Raw genomic sequence first — 25,253 nt, forward strand, 5'->3', positions numbered from 1 at the left:
TATGCACCATCAATTGTGTACTTGTGATCAATATTGCTAGGCAAACAATCACAGCAAACATGCCAAAATCCTCCCATTTCTCCTCCATTTACACACATATAAACCCATCCCTTAAACTTCCTCGAGACAACGACGTAAGTGACAATGCGCTTCCTGCGATCCTACGGGCACGATCACACCCCAGTGTTGATCCATATGCAGGTCTACATGCGCACAAAGACGGCACATTAATACCCGAGAGTTACGCGTGTAAAGCGTTGACGCCAATCACTGTCTCGAGGATGATAAAACACGGTACGTATAATAACAAGATATTTGAGAGATTGCGATTGCTAAAATACGACATAGGGGGCCTACATTAATTCTTGCGGCTTGGGACCCCCTTGTAATCCCGCCACGGCAGAGTACTTACAAAAAATAGGCGCAAATATTTGGCAAATCGCAATCTCTTAATTATCTCATCGAGAGATTAAGAATTATTAATAGTCACTGATTGATGGTTTCAATTAATCCAATTGATTATCTGTATTTATACAAATAATGAATGTTTTAATAATATTAAATATCAATTGTGGAAAGGCTTGCGTAGATGTGATCCTTTATTTTGATTCGGGATGTTGATCTAATAATTCAGAGATCCGTTCTAAGCACGCATACTTTATCAGCGATCACGTATGATCTCCCATAGAACTAGTAAAAACAATTACGATTTTTAATCACATAATATCATCTTTACAGTGGCATGGCGTCATAGCGGCCTGGCGGTTACCCCAAACGATTTGAAAATTTAGAAAATCCTATAGGAAATTTGCCGAAAACGGCTTGTTCCCCTCCCCTGCCATCAGGCTTGGTGTCCCCCATCATGGTCGATGGCCCCCTCCCCATAGGATAACTCATGCTACGCCATTGTACAATCCATCTTTCACCTTGTGATTATTATTTCAAACATTACATTCATGTTATAACATGAAAAAAGGATAATAAGAAATTAGAACCTGATTAAAAGCAATAGCGCAGGTGGATACCGTGGTAACTTCAGCCTACAGATATCTTGTCAAATTTGTGTAAGTAAAAATTACTGTGACAATAAGCATACATGTACAACTGAATACTGAACAATACCTCAATCAATGTATTTCACTTATTTTCACTGATTTTGATTTTGACATGTCACCCGGGACGAGTCTCTGGAACGGATTTTAAAATGTCTATATCAGCAACATCAAGCCGTTCAAACGCCTTCAATTATAGATTGCTTTACGTAGAAAAGGTATTCTATAATAGTCTGTACCTTCCTCGAGTCAGTAATTTAGATATTGTTTTTATTGTATTTCTAAATGTAATGATGATAAGTGTATAAAAGTATACATCTTCAGAAAGGAAATGATGCAAGGAATCCAACTAGCATAACAGATTCCTGCAAAAATTAGCAGTTTTTGAGAAAATCTCAAAATCTGATTTTACTTTACTGACTCGAGGAAGGTATAACATGATATTCTACAGCCTAATCAAAGTTTCGACTGAAAATTTGAAATGAAGATGCTATGTTTTTGAATTTAAATGGTGGTTTCATATAGTTCACACTACAAAAATACAGTATAATTTGATATCAAAGTTGTTTACGAAATGTCGGCATGACACACATCGGATGGAGCTTACACACTGGCACATTCCCAGATGTGCAACCTTCTGTCTGTCGTTATGTAATACAGAGTAGAAGGAATTTCTTTCGTATTTATAATGTATCAAATGGAATGAATGAATGAATGAATACTATACATTGAATGAATGTTACGAGTGAATGAATGAATGAATGAATGAATGAATGAATGAATGAACGAACGAACGAATACAGGTATATGCCTAACATACTTCAAAGACCAGCTTTGAACTTACGAATACTCTAAATATCTACACGCAGAAGTAAAAATAAAAACACTTGCATGTAGAACATCCGCCAGCATTGATTACACGTAACCACACTTGGAGAAATAAAGATACAACGTGCTATTATCTCACATTGGTAAAGGGTAAATAGCACGTAGCTATAACTCCTGATAAACGAAGAAAATTGTGGAAGTTTCTTAAATCTGCACAAATTATATAGCTTTATATCAAAAATTAGTTTAACAGTTCTCGTACAGAGTTTGGCTACAACCTCCCCATGGGTTTTTCAACGAATCTCAGGGTCCTCATACACCATCTTCCTGTTCACTTTTATCCCACCCACCCACCCACCTTGAAAACATTTTGTTTCGTAGAGCTTTTGATGAGTGCAGTCACAGCCTTATTGTTTCGAACTAACTGTTTTTGATACAGTTCAGATGATTTATGTTGTAAGTGTGTAGAAAAGTAAAATAAGTTTTTGATAACGACTATAGATACCAAAAAAAGAGGTAAAGCATTTTTTTCTAACCATAGGATATACACATACTTCAAAAAATTAAGTCTAACATGCCTAATCTTCTGTCGCACTGAAGCATAACTACCCGTTGATTGATTCATATAATTATATAACTATAAATCTATTGTACATTCTATAATACACCTCTTAAAGAGAGGTAAACAAAACTTATATACATATGCAGCAATTATAATTATCATCATTATGATACAAATCAGGAAAGAATTCGGGCATATAAATACTTACATATAAATAACATTAAAATAATTAACAAGTCCACAATTCTATGGAACAAAGATTAGGGTCCAAAACGACCCTAGTTTACCATGACGTACTTTTTGAAAGAGAGTGGAGTTGGATTTTATGGACAGAGTGATGGCTCGATGCAAGTGTCATTATGTAGTACTGTTCCAGTTGGGCATTGACAACCTGGCTGGCATGGTTTTCTGCACTCTTTCACTTGGTTCATGTTCTCGCACGTGCGAGGGCAGGCTGATACGCAGACATCAAAAACAGCGCCATCTGGACAGGTTGGACCTGAATAAGTAGAATTAAACAATAATTGTTTAGTGGTTGAATTGATTAATTAAGGGAATAATAATTCGTCATCAGCTGTACCTCGCCACTGTATTGCTTGACAGGTTTATCGTATATTATTTAGAGAATAAAGGTATTGTTTTTAGCCGCTGGAGTGCATCTATAGTCTCATATTAAACACGGGCGACATCATTATTTTAAGTAAAACAACGAGGCGAAGCCGAGTTGTTTTAGGCCAAAAATAATGATGTCACGTGTTATATGAGACGATAGATGCACGACAGCGGCTAAAAACAATACCTTTATTTTCATTCTTAAACATTTCAATGAAAATAAATATATTAATTATAAGTATACCAAATTTTAATCAAATTAAATCCTACATTTGACAAGGAATTAACTAATCGATCAGTCCTGTTGTTGCTATGCACATTCCGATTGGTTCAAATAGCGAGTACGAGTATCGCGTCGACACGCACACGCTAAGGTGTGTGATATCGTGTCATCTCACACGGGTAAGAACCAATAAGATTACAAGAACATTCTCAAGTGTTTAAGAATAGTATATGCACATTAACTGTCAATTTCGTGAAGTATAAAAGTGGCACTTAAGGTGGTGAAATCTGAAACTTTCAAAAGCACATCCAAATGAACGTGTCTATGTACAATCTTTGAATATAGGCTATTATACTTTATTTACAAATAGACCAGATGTGCAGACTGCATTGGTTCCCTGTAGAAGTCTATACTCATTCTTGATTCTTATCTTAATCATTTATAACAGCGGATTTAAATATATGACTAAATGCTAAATCCCAGCACAGATATTGGAACATGTGTTCCAATTGAGATACAGGTAGGAATTGGGGTTTTTTTTTCAGCTTTAACAATTTTAACATTTAATCACTTCGCGCAACTTTCATAAACAATCAGTATTTTCAATTAAATATGTCGATTTGCCTGTATAAAGAATTGTGTTTTAACCGGTTGACTGATATTGGGGCCTTCTCCACTGTAAGCTCACGTATAAGTTCTGACTATGGGGTGAAGGGGTCAATGGGGTAATGACCTTAAGCACGCAGGAAACCCCATGCCAATCCTGGTTACGTCACCAATTATTGCATTAAAACCAAGAATGAAAGGGTATATACTTACGACCACAGGCTTTATTTGGAGAATAGTCTATTTGTACTCCTTGCCGACGACATTCTCGTGTATATGCTTCTATTGCCTCGCAAGCACACAGTTTCTTCTTTGGACATTCACATGCGTCTGTTAAACAGGATCTGAAACGTATTATTTAAAAAAAGTCATTATAGGTATGATCTAAGTCATGTAAGTTGAGCATTACAACATTACAAATTATATACGAAATGAGTCACAAAGTTAAGACCTATAGACCAAACGAGTTTTCTATACTATAGGGCCTACTATATATAGGGCCTACTAGAGGACATTGAACAAACATAGCTTTGTATATAAAAAAAAAAATACGGTTCTTGGCTATATGTATATAGAACCTTCAAGAGAAGAGGTTCCTGTAAATTGAAAGAACCCAAAATTTTTCTTTCTGGTCGTTCCAGAATCTGTTCTTTGTAGAAACCTCTGGAGTAACTACAGAATACCCCTCTCGGGGGTATAGTTGTATAAAGTTGTAACATGTTTGTATGTATTGGAATAGGGTGTTTTGTGCTTGAGTGGGGTATTCTGTTTTAATGATTTGTGTATGGTAATGTTGTGAGTGTGTTATTCTGGAGACTAAGTATAGGTCTTGGTTTTTTTGTGGGCGCAGTTGGCGCAGACGTAGTCGAAAAACCGACAGAGTTGGCGTTTGACGTGGACGCAGTTTAAATTGGCGGGTTGATCAATGCAGCGTAGATGCATTATTTAAGTTGCAGATGAAACAAAGGAAGTATGTTTGCTGGTACTACTCGGGAGTAGGCCTATAGGCCCTAGGTGTCGGTTTTTAACAAGGCGCAGTCGGCGCAGACGTAGTTGAAAATTGACAGGTTTTTAAAAATGGGGCGTGGACGTAGTATTGCGGGGGGATTTGTCCCCGTTATACCGTTGAAGGAGTTCAAGATGTGGTATTTTTGTGTGTGATTGTATTTGAATTAGTTGTTGGTACATGTATAGGCCTACTAGGACAAATTCTATGTCTAGTTTTTATGTCGGCGTAGTCGGCGCAGACGTAGCTGAAAATTAACAGGTTTGGGCTTTGGGCTTGGACGTGGATAAAATTGGTGATTTTATGAATGGGACATAGTGTTTGGGGGATTTGTGCCCATGATGTTGAATTAGTATAATATGTTAAATTGTGTGTGAATGTGGTGGCAGACTGGCAGTACATGAACAGTATGTTGGACATAGGTCTTGGTTTTAAGTCGGCGCAGTCGGCGCAGCCGTAGTTGAAAATGGCAGATTTTGCGTTTGGGCGTGGACGTAGTTAAAAGTGGTGATTTTAAAAATGGAGCGTGGACGCAGTATTGCGGGGGATTTGTCCCCAATGGCGTTGAAGGAGTAGGCCTACAAGATGTTGTTTTGTGTTTGATAGTGTTTGAATTTGTTGTTGGTACATGTAAATTGGACAAAGTATAGGTCCTGGTTTAATGTCGGCGCAGACGTAGTCGAAATTTAGCATGTTTGGGCTTTGGGTGAGGTCGTAATTAAAATGGGTGATTTTATAAATGGGGCATGGACGCAGTGTTGGAGGGGGATTTGTCCCCGTTGAAGTTGAATTGGGATGGTATGTTGTTTTGTGTTTGATACCAGAAGTGTTTGAGTGTTTTGCTGCTACATGCAGTGTTTGGACCGTAGGTCTTGGTTTTTATGTCGGCGCAGTCGGCACAGACGTAGTTCAAAAATAGCAGGTTTTGCGTTTAGGCGTGGACGTAGTTAAATTATGTTAACTGTATCAAATAAATACCCTTATCTGGAATGAACTTTTGTTTTGGTTTTAATACTGGAACATTTACGAAAATATTGCAGGCTATTCTTTATTTTTTGCTTCAGGACTAATGTTGCTAAAGTTTTTACAGCCCCCCCCCCCTCTAAGTGCACAAAAACTTTTTAACCTCCCTCTTCATACACCCAAAACTTTTGAATCCCCCCTATATTCAGAACTCCAAAATTTTATAACCCCCCCCCTACATATTTTTCAGCCCCCCCTAATAATTGAAGATTCAGTATGTTTTGAAAGTGATATTAGTTCTTTAAGGATGACTTTGGCTATAGGGGTGGGCTTTGGCACGATTTTATGGCACATGATTATTTTGTTCATTGCAATTTTTTCGCGCGCATTTGGCCTGGTAATTAATGTTTTTTAGTTGAACGATGCGATGTGGAAATTTTGGCCCCTGGCTCCGGTATCCCCCTTCGCATTTTAGCATTGATAGCAAATTTTCACGGGAAAAGAGATTTTTTTGGGACAGCTTGGAAAAGTTAGGTTACAGATCTGAAGGGCCAAAGCTGAATCATGTTGCCTTGCACAGGGCACCCCCCCCCGAGAAAATGGTCTCTGGCAGGAGTGATGATGAGTTCACTGACCTTTTAACAAGTTCAACCATGGTTCAACAAAAGTCAATACGATTACGTAATTGTTCATGTGATGACACACACAGAGGGAAAGTCAATATTTACATTTCTTGGTCATAAACCTCACCTCCATGCAGTAGCCTTTATTATACGCATTATAGCTGATCTGGGTAATCAAAAACAAATCTACCCATCGTGGCTTAGGGTTTTAATAACATGCTTAATTTCCAAGATTGATTGAATTTAAATAATGGATACACATTTTAAGTTTAGCATCAGTTTTTGTTATTTAGTTAAGTTGGGTTTTTGAGAATTAAAAAAAAATATTTTGCTTAAATCATTAGAAAATATGTACCATATTGGCTGAAATTTTTAGGTTGAAAAGTCGGGTATGAGAAGTTAGGGTCACAAATTGTACCAACCCGAAATTTTTATCACTTTGTAATATTTTCATTTGGTATGTTTCTTATTAATATTTTTTGAGGAAAAAAGTGAGGATTTTTATCACTTTGTAATTTTTTCATTTGTTATGTTTCTTATTTATAGTTTGTGAGGAAAAGTGATAGTTTTTCATCACTTTGCACATTTTGAATTTTTTATGTCTTTTAATATTTTGTGAGGAAAAAGTGAGAATTTTGTCATAACTTTGCAAATTTTTTATTTATTATGTTTCTTATATTTTTCTGGTGAAAAAAGTGAGGATTTTTACTACTTTTATATTTTTGATTTTTAATGTTTTCTATTATTTTGTGATGACAAAAGTGAGGATTTTTCATCACTTTGTAATTTTTTCATTTGTTATGTTTCTTATTTATAGTTTGTGAGGAAAAGTGATAGTTTTTCATCACTTTGCACATTTTGAATTTTTTATGTCTTTTAATATTTTGTGAGGAAAAAAGTGAGAATTTTGTCATAACTTTGCAAATTTTTTATTTATTATGTTTCTTATATTTTTTCTGGTGAAAAAAAGTGAGGATTTTTTACTACTTTTATATTTTTGATTTTTAATGTTTTCTATCATTTTGTGATGACAAAAGTGAGGATTTTTTCATCACTTCGCAAATATTCATTTGTTACGTTTCACATTATTTTGTATGGAAAACAGATTTTGAAATTACTTCGGATTTTTTTAAAATTTTCTGTATAATGTACAATGTTGCTTTAAGCCCATGGATTGAGAAATTTAATATTATTATTCCATGCCTTGATATTGTTTGATTGCATTTTGTAATATTGTTTTCAAAGTGATGAAAAAAGTGATGAATTATTATGATGTCCAAAAAATAGGTGCCAAAATTTCTCCCCAAATCGTGCCATATCTAATTATATTTCGAATGTGATAGAAATCCTCACGTATCTCATCACAAAATAATTTTAAAAAATGAATGAAAAATTGGCGTCGTAATGAACAACTTTTTCATCACAAAATAATAAGAAATATAACAAATGAAAACATTCCAAAGTGATAAAAAATCCTCACTTTTTCCTCACAAAATAATAAGAAACGTTAAACATAACAAATGAGAAGTTGGCGAAATGATGAAAATAATTCTCACTGTTGTCATCACAAAACATGATGATAACAAGTGAAAAATTTCCAAAGTAATACAAAAATTCCTTACTTTTCCTCACAAAGTAATAAGAAACATAACAAACGAGAAATTTCTAAAGTGTTAAAATATCCTTACTTTTATCATCACAAAATAATAAGAAACATAAAAACTGCAAAGTGAGGATTCTTTCTCATTTTAACTTTTTAAGAAATTTACACCCTGGCCAATTTTATGCCTATTTTTGCTTTTTTCTCCAAAATTATAGCGCATTGGTGACAAGTAAGATATGTATATTACAGGGCAAGGACTACAACTACTGCACTGGAAATTTTATTTCAGCACAGACAACAGTTGTGGAGTTACAGTCAAAAATGAGGGAAACCCAATATTTGATCAATAAATCAATAACTACTTGGCTTGAGTTGCTGAATTTTCAGTGCAGTAGTTGTAATCCTTGCCCCTATAATATACATGTCTTACTTTTCACCAATACGCTATAATTTTTGAGAAAATGCAAAAATAGGCACAAAATTGGCCAGGGGTGTAGTACCCCTTAAATCGGGCCTCAATTGTCTGAAATTGATAACATTTTATTTTTAAAGAGGGACTATGAATTTAATTCCAATATCATATTATTGAAATTCTCATCAATATTAACTGTATAGTTACTACTAGCTAAAACTACTGTTCTTTGAATGGTACAAAATGCAGATGTTCAATAGAAATACATATTATGCAATATAGGACTGTCCGCATTTTTTTAGGTGGGTAATGTGTATAAAACAAATGAATATCTACGTCATTATCATTTGTTTCCCAATTTTAAAACAAGATGTTTTAGAAAAGGAAAACAAATCATACATACAAAAAAAATCACATTTTGACCAAAAACACCTTCCAACCCAAAAATCACATTAATTTTGACCAAAAGTCACAGTCTTGATTTTTTACCAACAAAAAAATCAAATTATTGATCAAAAGCACATTTTAGACCAAAAACTAATTTTTGATCAAAAATCACATTTTAAACCAAAATATCACAATGTAAACCAAAAATCACATTATAAACCAAACATCACATGAATTGAGTAAAATTACCCGGTGTTGAGTAAGGGGAAAGATTTTACTCTGCTGTTTAGTAAAATTGTGCACAATACCGTACCTGGGCAAATGATAGCATTTTTTGCAAATCATTTATTAGACGAGTGGATTCTATAGCCATTTTGGCTGCTGAAACCGAATCCGGAAAGCTTTTTTGCCGGGTTTTTTGCATAAAATGTATCTACATTGGTTCAGTGGACTTTTCAAAATGGCCGGCAGTATATTGTGGTAGGGTTAGGGTTAGGGTTAAACCCAATATTAAAAGTACATGACCTAAAATTACAGCTATAGGTTAGATGTTCAGAAATTTGGTACTTTGGTAAAATAGTGAGTGAGGGCAAGGCATAGCTAGCCAACTCCCGTGTTAATTGAATGGAGATTTGACGGAAAATTTTGGTAAACGGACCGCTCACTTCTGAAGAATGCCACACGAAAACGGTACAAGCTACATTTAAAGTACTCTCTGTTCGATCATCATGATGAGTTTCTTATATAGTATGCCGAAATGGGGTACTGAAGGTGATTGACAAAGGGTCGTACTTCGCTGATGAGTAAGTGACAGTGAACATGAAAATCAGCGCCCATAACCCAAGTTAGTAGCTAGTTAGCGGAGACCGTCGCGGGACTGATTATTGATTATTGAAGTGCCTTATTTTATAGATATACGCACGATTTAGGGCAAGAAAAAACCCGGGACACTTTTGGAGACATTATCATCATCATCATCATCATCATCATCATCATCATCATCATCATCATCATCATCACTTTCTACATTTTTTCTAAACAACATACTGTTTTAATAAGATTTTTTTCTTAAAATGCATGTAACTATAATTATTGTTTAGAGCGTGATGAAATAAAACATCACGATTTTCATCACAAAATAAATATGCATAAGAAATCGTTTGTTTTAGAGCGTGATGATGAAATAAAACATCACGGTTTTCATCACGAAACAAAGTAATACATAAGAAATCAATTTTTCGTGAGTGATGAAATAAAACATCACGATTTTCATCACGAAACAAAGTAATACATAAGAAATCGTTTGTTTTAGAGCGTGATGAAATGAAAATTGAAAGTGTTATACAACTCCCGGATACATCTTAAAAAACAAATTTCCATCTCATGATTGAATAGGAAGTTTGGTCAAACAGAGTATAAGGCATGATATTGATAATAAATACATAGTCTTAGGAAGCAAAAACATTTAAAATTTCAACCATTTACTAGAAACATTTTACCTTCATTTGTAAATATTTATAAAAACGAAATATTTGGAGCAAACATGAATAGAAATTTACAGATCTGAAACATACTTATGAGACCTACCTAGAAACAAAATTCAGCTTTGGTACTCAACTCCATCATAGTTAGATGGCTCTTGAAAATAGGGAGAAAAACCTGTTATTTCTTGTTTAAGGGTGTTGAATTCGGCAACCATGGCAACAAAATATGCAAAATTTTACTTAGTATACCGTATGTGCATATTTTTGGGTCGTACATTACAGACCACTCTAGATGTGTTTATTAGCCTCTAAAACACACCCAGAACAAATTTCATATGACACTTGTGAAAAAACTTGGTCAAATTTTGCTGATTTTGTTGTCATGGTTGCTGAATTCAACACCCTTAGACAAGAAATAGTAGGTTTTCCACCCTATTTTCAAGCTGCCATCTAACTATGATGGAGTTGAGTACCAAAGCTGATTTTTTGTTTCTAGGTAGGTCTCATAAGTATGTTTCAGGGCTGTAAATTTCAATTCATGTTTCAACTGTCAACATGGTCAACCATTGGTCTGAAAGAGGGGGGGGTCTCCAGCAAATTTTCACCTGAACCCAACTTCGTATACCGCCCATTCCTCCATTAATGGTTTGATTTGCTCAAACTTGCTTGTGGGCTTAGATATGTACCTATAGACAATGTATCTATGACATTTGAGTCATATGACCACATATTTTTGACACCAGGGGACCCCCAAAATGACAAAATCACACTTGCGGTTGAATAAATGACCAACTTTGGGTGCTCATAACTTAACAAGGAAAGCAGATATCTGAAATTTAGAGCCAGATTCAGAAAATATGACATAAGGTTAGCTAGAATCCAAGATTGCAGCTTTATATCTGTTCAGAACAAGAAGTTATGAGCCACCAAAGTTGGTAAAATCACCAATGACACTCGCGAGTGCCAAAAAGGGGGGGGTCCGGGCCAAAATTCAAAGGGCCATTTCTCAAAAACGACATGGCCTATGAAGCCACAAAAGAATATTCTGATGGAATTTCATCAAAATCTGAGCGGGTCACCTGGGAACTTTTCAGAAATTGGTTGATTTGATATGGACTGACCCTGTTTAAAATTTCAACCATTTACTAGAAACATTTTACCTTCATTTGTAAATATTTATAAAAACGAAATATTTGGAGCAAACATCGTTTTCAAAATATTTTTCAACTCCAAAATAACATTATGTTTAGAATGATTTGTACAAAGTTTTCAAAAATGTTTTTGGAATGTTATAAGAACGTAAAACATTTTAATAACATTTCAATGTCGCATTATATAAAGGTCGTGAAAACATTTTAAAAACGTGATTGTAAATACTTCGACAAACATTTTTTTTTCAAAATATTTTTTCAACTCCAAAATAACATTCTGTTTAGAATGATTTGTAGCAAGTTTTCAAAAATGTTTTTGGAATGTTATAAAAACGTAAAACATTTTAATAACATTTAAATGTCGCGTTATATAAAGGTCGTGAAAACATTTTAAAAACGTGATTGTAAATACTTGGACAAACATGTTTTTCAAAATATTTTTGCAACTCCAAAATAACATTCTGTTTAGAATGATTTGTACCAAGTTTTCAAAAATGTTTTAGGAATGTTACAAAAACGTTTTTACATTGTTGAGCAACGATAATGCTGTAGGATGTAAAACATATAGCCCTTAAGTTAGGCCAAATAAACAAAATTAACATGTTTCACGTCTTCTTTGTTTCCTTTGTTGAGGTTTCTTCAATTAAATTTGTATTTTGTGAAAGTCAGTTATTTTAACAAAACAAATATTCTTCCTATAGCCTTGCTAATAAACTAGAAACACTTTAGGAATGTTTTGAGATAAATAAGGGGGACCTATATGTCAGTATAACAAATAAAAAGATTTCTCCTCTTTTGTGCAGACATAGTGTATGCTAGAATAACTATAATTATGGGTATTCACGATTCTGCTCTAAAAAATAAAATGCCCTTTCCTCCACCTTGTTTTGAATAAGTCGGATGTAAAACATGTTGTTTATTATTGAACTTGGCCTTCACTATATAATACATTAAAACATATTAGAAACACTTTGACCAAGTTTCAGGGCAAATTTATGCAAAATAAAAGTACCCCGAACATTTATGCATGGATTTTTAGCAAAATATTGGCAAAAATTATATGTTAATGAGCTTCTCCAGTCATTTTAGCTTATTGACTTGATTGATTATTGATAAAGACAATACGATACAAAGAAAATATAAATTGATGTATTTTGAAAACCGTAGGCCTATGTCCGATTGATTCCAAAGAAAAGGCATTTTGATCAGTGTACTTTGGTCTACTCAATTAATCTGTTTAGAGCACTTTTATAATGCCTGCATAACCACCTTAAACAGCTCAAGACACAAAATGTTAGGCAGTAGTCCAGTTTAAATATTATTTTCTTCATGTATTAATTTGTAAGTATTTAGTGGTGGAGGGTTTTATGTAATGTTATTCTTCTATTTTGTACAGAGCGCAGTAAACATACGAACACATTGTTCACCCAATTGTAATTAGGTAATGTAAAACAAAGCTTTAACATAGAACTTATTATGTGTTACAATCAACAATATCATTCGGAATCCGGCAATCGTACTTTCGTTTAATATAAGACATCAAGAATGTAGCAATGGAAACAGGCCTTCCTGTTGAATTGTCAAAATGACAATGGGCTGAGATTGAACGTACCAGCCCAGAGGATGATTTAAGGAAGCCCCATCATGCACTGTAAAAGTGTTATCACTAGAGTTTCAACCAGAGGATGATTTAAGGAAGCCCCATGATGCATTGTAAAAGTGTTATCACTAGAGTTTCAACTGCCACTTTACTTTTCAAATCCCATTGAACTCTGTGCAAAAGATGTTGTTTTAGAATTGCCCGTGTGTCATTATTACTTGGTCGATTTCAGATCTAAAGTGATGTATGCATGAAGGATAATTCACACCTTCTGTAGATAACATAAAATGTGAAATCGACCAACTTTTTGAAGGTGTTTTTATTGTAAATATATCTGTCCAAATTCAAATTTAACCATGCACATGTGTATGCAGTGGGCGGGCAGTGGTGTCATGTTCACTCACACAGCTGTGCTAACCGCAAGACTTGCTGGGAAGTGCTTTTAAAAATCATCCTCTGAGTTTCAACTGCCACTATATTTTTCAAATCCCATTGAACTCTGTGCAAAAGATGTTGTTTAAGAATTGTCCGTGTGTCATTATTACTTGGTCGATTTCAGATGTAAAGTGATGTATGCACGAAGGATAAATCACACCTTCTGTAGATAAGATAACATAAAATGTGAAATCGGCCAACTTTTTGAAGGTGTTTTTATTGTAAATATATCTGTCCAAATTCAAATTTAACCATGCACGTGTACGTGTGTATGCAGTGGGTGGGCAGTGGTGTCATGTTCACCCCCACAGCTATGCTAACCGCAAGACTTGCTGGGAAGTGCTTAAATCATCCTCTGGTACCAGCCGTGGGACGTGCAATATACAGCCTCCCCGTTTTGGGCCCGTGCTCCATAGCCAAAATTATAAAAAAAGTATCATTATCACCTTCAAAACATGCGGAATCTTCAATTACATGCTTATGAAGCTTGCATATTTTCAAAAGAATGACACATAGCCATGATTACCATTATCAACTCTATTGTACACCTTTCTGTATTTCTTAATAAGGCAAACAAATTCGTGTACATTCTAATCTTGTTATAACTGTATGACTACAATCATCTCACTTATATTTGCATCCAATTTTGTAAGTATATTTTGTTATTACTATCAATAAACCATCAAGAATTAAACAATAATTGTGTATATGGTATATCTCTGTCTTTGAGTCACATTTGTATACCATATCCAACTTGAACCTCGGGGGGAGGGGGGGGGCACTCAATTTTGGAAGTGACGGGTATGTGCCTACCGGAGTCGCGAAGTAGGGGCATATCGGGTACAAAGCGTTATTTTTAAAACTACGGGGGTCATTGGGTACAAACAAAATAAAAAAGGGGGTCATCGAGTATAAGATTTAAAGAAAGGGTCATCGGGTAGAAAATTGTGACAAAATGTAGCAAAATTTTGAAACTTTCGGCATAATTGTGAAAAAATGAAGCAAAATTGGACAGTTTCTGCATTGTTTAGTTGCATTTAGATGATGCTATTATAGAAAAAGGGGGTTATGGGTAGCTGCAACCAAAGAAAGGGGTTCATTGGGTAGCCGCAACTAAAAAAAAAAAAAAAAAAGGGGGGGTCATCGGGTATGGATTGTAAAGTCCATTTTATCACGTTAAAATTGGGAAAATTCTCCCGCGAATTGATGGCTGAACTACATTCTAAAAATAATAGAATCCAAATTATATGACTTTGGTCTTGTTGCGATGCATTGCACTTACTATTACATATTTTCTTATACCAACAAACAGCAAAATACATAAAAATTAATGAGACTGATTGAGACCTTTTTATGGTTTTTTTACAACTCAAGTAAAAATTTGATACGATTGATTCTACAAAAAATAAGGTCTCTCGTCCCAACGCGCAGTCGGGCTTTCTTGTTAGAACGAGGCATTCCCTCATACATTATGTTTAGTCGTGCATTGTGTTTACGCAAGTGTGTCTATGTCCTGTTAAGAAGCATGCTGTTTTCAAAGCCCCATATCGAATTCAGAACTACGTCTACGCCGACTGCGCCAACATAAAAGCAAGACCTATAAGCCCTCTATCGAATTGAGAACTACGTCTGCGCCGACTGCGCCAACATAAAACCAAGACCTACACGCAAGTGTGTCTATGTCCTGTTAAGAAGCATGCTGTTTTCAAAGCCCCATATCGAATTCAGAACTACGTCTACGCCGACTGCGCCAACATAAAACCAAGACCTATAAGCCCTCTATCGAATTCAGAACTACGTCTGCGCCGACTGCGCCAACATAAAACCAAGAATACATTATGTTTAGTCGTGCATTGTGTTTACGCAAGTGTGTCTATGTCCTGTTAAGAAGCATGCTGTTTTCAAAGCCCCATATCGAATTCAGAACTACGTCTACGCCGACTGCGCCAACATAAAACCAAGACCTATAAGCCCTCTATCGAATTGAGAACTACGTCTGCGCCGACTGCGCCAACATAAAACCGAGACCTACACGCAAGTGTGTCTATGTCCTGTTAAGAAGCATGCTGTTTTCAAAGCCCCATATCGAATTCAGAACTACGTCTACGCCGACTGCGCCAACATAAAACCAAGACCTATAAGCCCGCTATCGAATTCAGAACTACGTCTGCGCCGACTGCGCCAACATAAAACCAAGAATTGCGTGCATATCCTATTTGGACATGGACGCAATTGGTTAATGGCCCATGGTGTGGAACCTTGGACGTACTCAAATAATGAGTTTTCAACTGAGTCTACGCCGACCAACACCGTCGGGCTGTTTTCAACCAACACGCCCTCTCTGTCTGAAATTATTTGTCCAAATACCAGAATCCAAAAAGCCATGTCGTGACTGTAGGGGATTATTTGTCCAACTACTAGATAGATGGCGCTTCGTTGAAGACACTGCGTCTACGCCGACCAACACCGTCGGGCTGTTTTCAACCAACACACCCTCTCTGTCTGAAATTATTTGTCCAAATACCAAAATCCCAAAAGCCATGTCGTGACTGTAGGTGGATTATTTGTCCAACTACTAGATAGATGGCGCTTCGTTGAAGACATTTGTCCAAGAACCAAAATGTAAAAGAAATTATGATGTGACTATAGGGGGATTATTTGTCAAAATACAAGAAAATATCAAATTGAGGGGGCTATTCCCTTTGAAGCAGCTCAGGGCTGTGCCCATGGTGTGGTGGGTATTGTGTAGTTATGCCAAACCTCATGTAAGCTTCCACACACAGGACAGCTCAATAACCATTTTAGGTTCTAATTTAGCTCAATTCTCTCAAAGTATGTTTGGACGCAAAATATACGAATTGGCAATCATTATTTGCATGACTTTAGTATGATTATACATGTCATGTACATGCCTAGAAAGAATCAGTTGTTTGTCGCTTGACTTCACACAGGTATACTGGCAAGTTGAATTCCAATTAAGTGAATAATAGAGAGTTAATCTAAACTGAGTGAAGACGTTCTTGTTACAATGGATCTACATGTACCTTCAGTTGTGTGGGTGTTTTCAACAGGATTTTGATTGATTACAGTTATGGAATATGCCTGATTTTATGATGTTAACACTACATTATTTTTTCTTCAACTTTTATTACGATGAATGAAAGCTGTGACAGGACAATAAGTGTACCTTTTAGTTCGTGTGCAATGATCCATATTTTGTACTTGTATACCCCTAGTACATTTTACTTAAAATTTAGCACACTGTCAAGAATGTAATCGTCATTGGACAATATGTAAGAATCCAATAATTATGTTTTGGTAGAAATCGTTATAAATAACACTATCTTGTCATGCATGTTTGTTGTTGCTCGGTCAAATATCGCATATAGCCATGTATGTACGCAGGTATGCACGGAATTACATTATCTACTCGGTTTTTATTTTGTTTTATCAAACTATATACATGTATCGAGGGTTTCGAACCACTAGAATTGTCCATGTGTCCACTTTATATAGGGTAATGGTAAGTTAAGAAAGTATCTATCTTTTAATTCCAAATTGATGGAAAATCGCATATTTTTCAAAATTGTATTTTTATATGGCCCACAAAATTGTGTTCCCAAAGAATGCAGTTAGAAACCTACCTGTAGTAAACCCACATATCCACAACTCCTCTGCAAGGCTTGAAAACTTGTGATTTCAAAACTCTACACTCTTTAGTAGCTCTCTTTTTAGCTTTTTGATCTTTCTCACAAGAGAAATTGAACGTCCTTTCTGTCTTTTCAAGACAAGAATCTCCTAACTTCCAAGATTCTGCAAACGTCCTACCATCAGGAGCCTGTGTTCCTGATGGCGTGAGGTAGTCATCAAATCTATTGCCATTATAATTGCCACACAGGCCACAAAGTTTTCTCTTGAAACGAGGTGATACAAAAATCTCGGCGAAACTATCACCGTCCCATGTTATTTCCAAACCTATAGAAAGAAAAACAATGAAAATGTAAAGAAAAAATATTATTGTCATGATGTGCGTGGAAAGCATCTGGGTGAGGATATTATCTTCTCCAGTTTGACCTTGAAGAAGGAAAGGTGTAACAATTTCTCAGTTTTCATGATATTTTCATGCAATTATTGTGCTTTCTATGAGTACTGAAGATTAGTTGCAAAAATATTTCCAAGTGTGAATTGTGTTTTGCGCCGTTTTGTATTTATTTCATTTCATATCATGGTGTATTTATTGCACCTGACAATGATGACATTCTCTGTTATCTCCAGAGCTTCCTAAATATAGAACCTCTATTATGATACTGTCCACAAACAGGTCCCTGACCGACTCCACTCTCTGAGCACTTTATACATGTCACACTTGATTTTCAACCCTCAACTTTTACCAAATTCTCCGTCCAATCAAGAGCTATAGATCTTTGATCACCATTTTAATACTTGGAGCATCCCTGATATTCATAAAGCTTAATTCCACATCCATCCATGGGTATAAATTGAAGGTCATTGTCTTTTCGTGTTTTTCAGCAGGTTTGGCTCTGTGGTTTGAAATCAAATAATAACATTGATGAATCTCTTACCTATTCCAGTCTTGACAGTAATTAAGTATTGGTCCATGGTAATTTCCAATGCAGGAGACGCCAAATAAGGTAATTTAACATCTTTCCGGTTTACTCGCACCACATAATCTTGAAGAAGTGTCACTTCGTACCCTGCAAGGGTAATAAATAAAGTTTTGGTCCATGCAAAAGAGTCTGTACCACGTCCGTCGTTACGTACACGGATCTTAAAATCTCGCCCCTCGCAGTCTGAGGCCAGGAGGTACTTGCAGGTACCTTGGAAATTGAAGAGTCTTCCATCAAATGTCCGATAGTGTGGATCACCGAAAACTGAACATACTGCATTTCCTGGAAAAAATTACATTATCATTAATTAATGACATTAAGACAACATCAAGTAAAAACAACAATGACCGAGTAAAACAATCGACATTATCAAACAACATACTGAAATAAAAGGTATCAGAACCGAACATCGTTAACCGAAAATCGAATCTTCTTTAGATGAAACTTTGAAATCACATTTTTTGAAGTTTGATTTATACATTTTAAGATAACGACGTTTTATACATTTGCACTCTAGTATATATGCATAATAATACATTGTCACTTACAGTTACAGGCGAAAGAGGAAGACATTTAGAATGTTTCAAAATGATTATTAACTTACTTTCTATACATCTTGCACAGCATTCTCCATGCAATTTCTGTAAATCATGATCCTACGTAAAGCACAAAAGAAGAAAGATGTAAGTTATTAATAAGTAAAGCACATAGGAAAGGGAATAAGTAAAAGTATAGTTACTTATCAGTAGCTTAGGAAGTTTTTCAACATGGGGGGGGGGGCTAACAAAATGAGCATTTGTTGATAACCCATTCATTTATGATGACATGTTCTCACTTCACCTTGAATTGATGGGGGCTGAAGGGTATTCGAGCCCCTCACCAAAATTATTGAGAGGGTTGTGCCTCCTAAGACCCCGGTTCCTAAGCCTGTGCTTTTAAAAATGAAAGAAAACTATTATCGTTTTCCTCATTCACACAATTTGCTAACAGATAAGTATTATGAACAATAAAAGTACCAATTTTGATATCCCTGTAACATTTACAATCACAATGTAGGAAAGTACAATGTTTAATCTGTTACCATGTTTAACAGCCACAATTATGACACTTTCTGGTACTCGAATGCACTATTTTAATCAGTGTCTATTGTTCCTGTATACACAAAACTGAATAAATATATATTTCTACAATTCTTTTGAATTGAACTATTTGTCCATCCACAATAAAGCACACCCCCTGTTTAATTTGTGGAAAAAGTTGTCTACAAGACGTGATATAAGTGTAAAAAAATATTATTTGACGTTTAAAAAGTTCAATAATAGAATGTTAATCTGTTTGCTATGCACTTTTAATAGAATGTTCCTTTGCAAGTAACTTACAATAAAGAAAGGATAAACATTGTGTAGAACAAAGGAATAAAACACAAAATATATACTCGTGGTAGTCAGATTAATGTCAATAAAAGTAAAGGTTAAAACGTGCGTTCTGATAGGCATCCTCAAGATAGAAATCCCACGCTTGATATTTTAGTTCAGAAACAATGATGTTATGTATACTGGATATATGCATTGGGTTAACAATAGTATATAACAGGAGTGGAATTGGACACAACACGGAAATGTCGTAGACTCGACTAATATCCGCATTAGATCCAGTTTCTTATTTATACTCCTAGTAAACTTTGTAATTAAGTCTTGAGATTTGGTGTCCAATTTGACAGAGTGTACACTTAATTGGATGATAAAGTGACATTGGATATTATTTCAAAGTGTGTTCCAGTCGGTGATTTTCAGTTATAAGACACTTCTCCGTAAACTTATGATCAGTATGTTATCACAGGTGAACTCAAAACAAGCATGCGGTTCTATTGTTTCAGTTAAAGCAAATCAAAAATGCTGTCTTTTTTATCAAGGTTATGCATTGACGCCAGGTACTCATCAATTGATATCTTGTCGTGGTTTATTTAGGTTAATGCGTGTCACTTGTTGCTCGAGAAATTTTACAAAATGATGCACTGTACGTTTGATGCGTCTAAACTCTAATGCACTCTCCTCTGCGGGGCTCGTGCACTAGACGCATCAACATCTCAGTCCGCGTGCATTATTTTGTACAATTTCACTAACAAGTGCTACGCATTTATTAACCTGTTTCATACACGAGAAAAAGTCCCGTAATTTTTGCTTTTTCCATCGCTGCACACGTATATCAAATTCTCTTCACTGACACATACTGTTCATTGTATGTTGATCATTGCATACCTTTGGGCATCTGCGTATCTCTGGACACTCTTGTGTTCTGCATTCAATAAGGCCATTAGTACACGTACATGAGTCACATACTCCAAGATTCCAAGTGTCCCCGTCCTAAAATGAAACATTAAAAAAACACTTCTTAATTATTATGAAGTTTTTTTCATTATTATGCCTCTTAAGTAAGAGGTTCGTTAGAAACACCAATGAATAGCTACACGTTTTATAAAGTCTGACAATGTTCAAGATTAAGTTTTTCTTCTTCTAAGATTTGTTCAGATTGTGTAAGGTCCAGTTTCACACAGAAGTATAGTTTATTTTTACATTATTAGATAACCGAGAAAACTTTTTCTATCTCCGTTAAAATGCCTGTCATTTTTGTTATTCTGCCCCCATACAACTAGACAATTTCCACCCATGGTATTCCATATCAATGTCAAAACCAGCTTTTTGTAAAATTACCTTTTCCCTTTTCAAAACCAGCCCACCGAAATGGCTCACTCTTCTAATCAATTTGTATCCGGAATAACAAGTCTATTTTTATCTCTTTCTTATGTAGTAACATTATCTTCAGTATAATATTCAGAGTGCAGCACCATTTCTTGTTTTGAATGAGGACACAGATTACGTTTGGAGGTTTCCGGTAATCAAGTGCAGCACCGCCATCTTATCAATTCGTCGTGATTTGACTTACTCCCCATTCCAGAAAAATACAGAACTAATTTTTTTGGATTAAAAAAATATGATCCTGTTTTGCCAAATGAAACATAGCTAAATCCTAATTCTTTAGTTGGTCCTAACTGGCAATGAAAGTAAAATTTTAATAATAATATTTGGTCAATTTTTGGAAATAAGGGCCAAAACATGTATTTCAAAGGCGTTTTTCGACCTTTTTCGTATTCTGTGACAATCAAGACTTAAACAAAGACTAATTTCAAGTTATGCATTCTATTTTCCAATCTTTTTCATAACCAATTAGCAAAAACAACATATAATATTAAAATTATGAGCTAACTTTAACCTTATACTCAAGATTTTGAATGTTTTTTGGACCATTTTCCCTCAAATTGCAAAAATATTAAAATTTGACTTTGATTGCCAGTTAAGACTAACTAAAGATTAGGATTTAGCTATGTTTCAGTTGGCAAAACAGGATAATATTTTTTATTCAAAAAAATTAGTGCTGTATTTTTCTGGAATGGGGAGTAGTGCAGCCGGACAGAGTATAGTTACCTGATATATTGTGTCCTCATAAGTACATGTTTGTGGTTTACATCTAGGACAACATGCATCGTCTGGATAGATTATATCTTGGTCTGGACATCCTGATATAGATGGACAGGTTTGTTTTTGACAAACAACTGAGGAATCCTAAAATAAATAGATAAATATGACAATTAATATAATGTTAATTTATATTGTTCATTGCTGTGTAATTTATATACTTCTGCACTTTTATGTCTTTTTATTGTGTGGGTTTATTTTTAGTCACTTCATTTAATTTGAGTATGCAGAAATTCATAGGTATACTGTTTCATACTTAATGTCAGACACTGTTCTCCTATGATTCTCAGGGTAGTGTATATAGACAGCCAATCAGAACTGGCTGTGAGATCTTTGTCATTAACTGCATATGTACCACAATATAAATGGAGTAAGAGCGGATCATTTTTTGATATTTGCCTCCACCAGGAATTGACTGGGTACCTCTTGAACCTGAGTCAAAGGCCTGGACCATTGCATGGACCACTCTGCTCCTCTTTGAAACACCAAGTTTAATTTCAAGTCAGTCATTTAGCAAAACAAATGATTTATTGTCCGGGTTTATTGTACGTCAAAAGTACAATAGCAAGTTCTGTCAATTAAAATGCACACAGGACAGGTAGTGTTCAAATTTCATTTCCTTCATTTTGACACAGAAAACCAACTTACCAAGCACATACACGTAGTGCAAGTGTCTTGTAAAACCGTTTCCCCATCGTCGTACACCTCGTTTTGGAAAAGACATCGATTTCCTAGATCAAACACTTTCCTTTGTGCTGCAATGAAATGGAACAAAATACATGAGAAAGATTAAAACAATTTACACTTATTTAAACCTTCGACGACCTTTCTTTTTTTTTAAAGATTTATAAAATGCAATAATAAAATCATTGTTATGACTCAAACTTCTCGGCCTCGACAAGACGTCTCTACAATCTAAGGTTCATGTTAATGGTACTTGGTATGTTACAGGTACTATAATGAGCTGAGACACATATAGGTAAATATATAGGCTACATTACACTGAAATGTGGGCAAAATTGTAGAAAAGTACAGTAATGACAAAGTTTGACTATTACCAACTGTTACCATTACCATGATTACATAAAATAAATTTATGTGTTTCAAAATGTTAAATGATCTTTTTTTTTTTTAATTAATGATCATTCAATGCAAAGTAATATAAAAACGACCATTCATCAAGGCATCAGCCGAGTATCGCGATAAGATCTGATTGACTGTTTTGCGGCGAAAAATTTGCGTCCGCGAATCTGAGTATGAATCAAGATATTCTCACTTTGAGGCAAGAGGTATCCAGCAAGACAACCCATGGAAGCTATCTAATACATTTAACTTTTATTGACCTTGACTTTAGTCGCCTTTAAATTGGACATTTTGACGGATCAGTTGGGCTGTCTCACCAAGCCACAAATAGGCAATTATGGATATGTAAAGATACTAATCGAGATTTAGTGAGACATGTATGTATTCAACAAGGTTCAGGCGCGGCTAGTCCTGGCGACAGCTGCCGCCCGCCAATGGGGTATTCACACCGTAAGTGTCTGGGAGGGGGTAACCTATTATTGCCTTTTTCATGCTGATGAAAAGGTTAAAGGCTAACAATTTTGCTTTGGATCCCAGTTCTTCATAATAAAATAGTTTAACAATTCACAGACAGAGATGGGAGATCGGTGTTTCAAGTCTGAAACGCTCGTTGACACTTTTGCTTCCTTATCTCGACAATCAATCTCGACAAGATGGATTATTGTGATGGATTATTTGGTTGTAACGACAGATCTAGTTTGTCATATAGTTTGGAATCAAATAATTCCAGGTAACATTTATTTGGAGTTAAAACGATAACTTCCCCATTAAATACAGATATATTCAAAGAGTGACGTGTTTGTTCCTCAGTCAGACTGTTAATGTGCTATACCTATTTTTCCCAGTTCCCACCAAAGACAATATCGTATATATATAGAGCGACATGTTACGTCAATAACCAAGATCATATTCAAAGGTTAGTGGGCAGTGCAGAGGCGGCTATAGGGGAAAATGTACTTAATTAAAGGTATAACCAATCTCTGAATGTAATGCAAAACGAGCACTCTTTAAAGACCCATAAGGGGCAAGTCTTTTTGAAGTGATTCTTTAAAGAAGGCACTAGAAATGATAAATTTCACTCTTTTCGGAGTGAATTGTCTATTTGGAATCATAAGCTTAGAGAGATAAAGAGAGCAGGGCACCATACAATTCATGATTCATCCGGATTCAAATTTTTGCATATTTGGAACAAACATACTGGTGCTTATCGACCGAATAAATGTAAAACGTGAAAGCAATGTGATAGACAAACTCTGATATTCAAAATTATCATGCTTCGTATGTATTTTATACATACGAAGAGCACCTGTCGCATGCGCAAACCATTCCCGAGCTGTCGACGCTGCATGGCAATTCACACATACAGAGCGAGATATTTGCAATGTTTCATGAAATAGATATTAATGATCAAATTGACAAAAAAAATGCTTTAAAAAAGACTAAGTGAAATAAATAAACTCCACATATCGGTGGTGATCCGTGGAACTCTACCATGGCCTGGTAAAACCTACTAATGCGTAAACACTAAACTTAATTAGTTACAATTTGCAACTAATAGGAAAAAGATTGCTTGACAGAGGACTAAAAGCAGTCTGATGATTGGTAATTACTGTGCTCATTATACACATTTAACGCAATTATAGTGTAAAATTACATTCCATGGTCCAGTGGATCTTCAAATATGAAGTTTCCATAAAACTGCAGCAATTATGAATTGAATAGTTTGGGCAGCTGTGTTTGAATGCAAAATGTATAGTTCCAAATCGGTTGGAGTCATTTTTAACCCTCTAGTAGTTTTGTTTGTTTTTTTGTCAAAATTTAGTCTAATTGGCTCATAATAATGCTTATCCTGAATTCTAATTGGCTCATAACAATTACTACATACGTGATCTTAAAGAAATACTTTGTAACAGATACAATTATATTGTTATACTTAGATTTCTTCATCAGTAGTACATTAATGTTTGTAATCTATGGAACTGTTTATTTTTCCCTTTGAAAGACACTGTTTACAATATATCAAGTGAATAAGTGAATGAACTGACATCATTATAAAGTTTAATTACTACACACATCTTATACTTACCCATGCATTTGGGACAGCATTCTCCTTCTGGTATTTTAGTTTGAACATCGGGACAAGACAGTACTGGACAAGCTTGCTTCTGGCATATTACTTTGTTATTCTGAAAATAATAACAAAATGAAATTAAAATAACAAACGTTCAGAAAATATAAATGCACCGGTGAAACGAAGTGCTTTCTACATAGGAGTGAGAGCGCTTCGGTTTTTATTATTATTTTAATTATCGCAGTATTAATTAATGCTTTCCAGTAGAAATAAAAAGGATAACATGAACAATTTAACATACTTGCTCCCCGGGCAAACCAACGAACGAGAATTGTTGCATCTGATTTACAAACATGATCATTACAGCATCATCAGTTCACAGAGGTCACCT

General features: G+C 35.2%; 1 protein-coding gene across 3 annotated transcripts in view; it reads right to left on the reverse strand.

Annotated features, from left to right (window-relative positions):
* Window positions 1-117: 117 nt before the first annotated feature.
* The window catches only part of LOC140155839 (BMP-binding endothelial regulator protein-like), a 57,648-nt gene continuing 32,512 nt past the window's right edge, over window positions 118-25,253 (reverse strand). For all 3 annotated transcript variants that reach the window (XM_072178828.1, XM_072178827.1, XM_072178826.1), the window contains 9 exons: window positions 24,878-24,977; window positions 22,357-22,463; window positions 21,658-21,795; window positions 20,434-20,538; window positions 18,780-18,831; window positions 18,131-18,457; window positions 17,192-17,522; window positions 4,097-4,227; window positions 118-2,941 (listed from right to left, as the gene is read on the reverse strand). In XM_072178828.1, the coding sequence (XP_072034929.1) occupies window positions 2,766-2,941; window positions 4,097-4,227; window positions 17,192-17,522; window positions 18,131-18,457; window positions 18,780-18,831; window positions 20,434-20,538; window positions 21,658-21,795; window positions 22,357-22,463; window positions 24,878-24,977 (1,467 nt within the window). In that variant the 3' untranslated portion in view covers window positions 118-2,765. The remainder of the gene's footprint in view (window positions 2,942-4,096; window positions 4,228-17,191; window positions 17,523-18,130; window positions 18,458-18,779; window positions 18,832-20,433; window positions 20,539-21,657; window positions 21,796-22,356; window positions 22,464-24,877; window positions 24,978-25,253) is intronic.

This window comes from Amphiura filiformis, chromosome 6 (assembly GCF_039555335.1).
Source record: "Amphiura filiformis chromosome 6, Afil_fr2py, whole genome shotgun sequence".
In the NCBI taxonomy this organism is placed as follows: Eukaryota; Metazoa; Echinodermata; class Ophiuroidea; order Amphilepidida; family Amphiuridae; genus Amphiura; species Amphiura filiformis.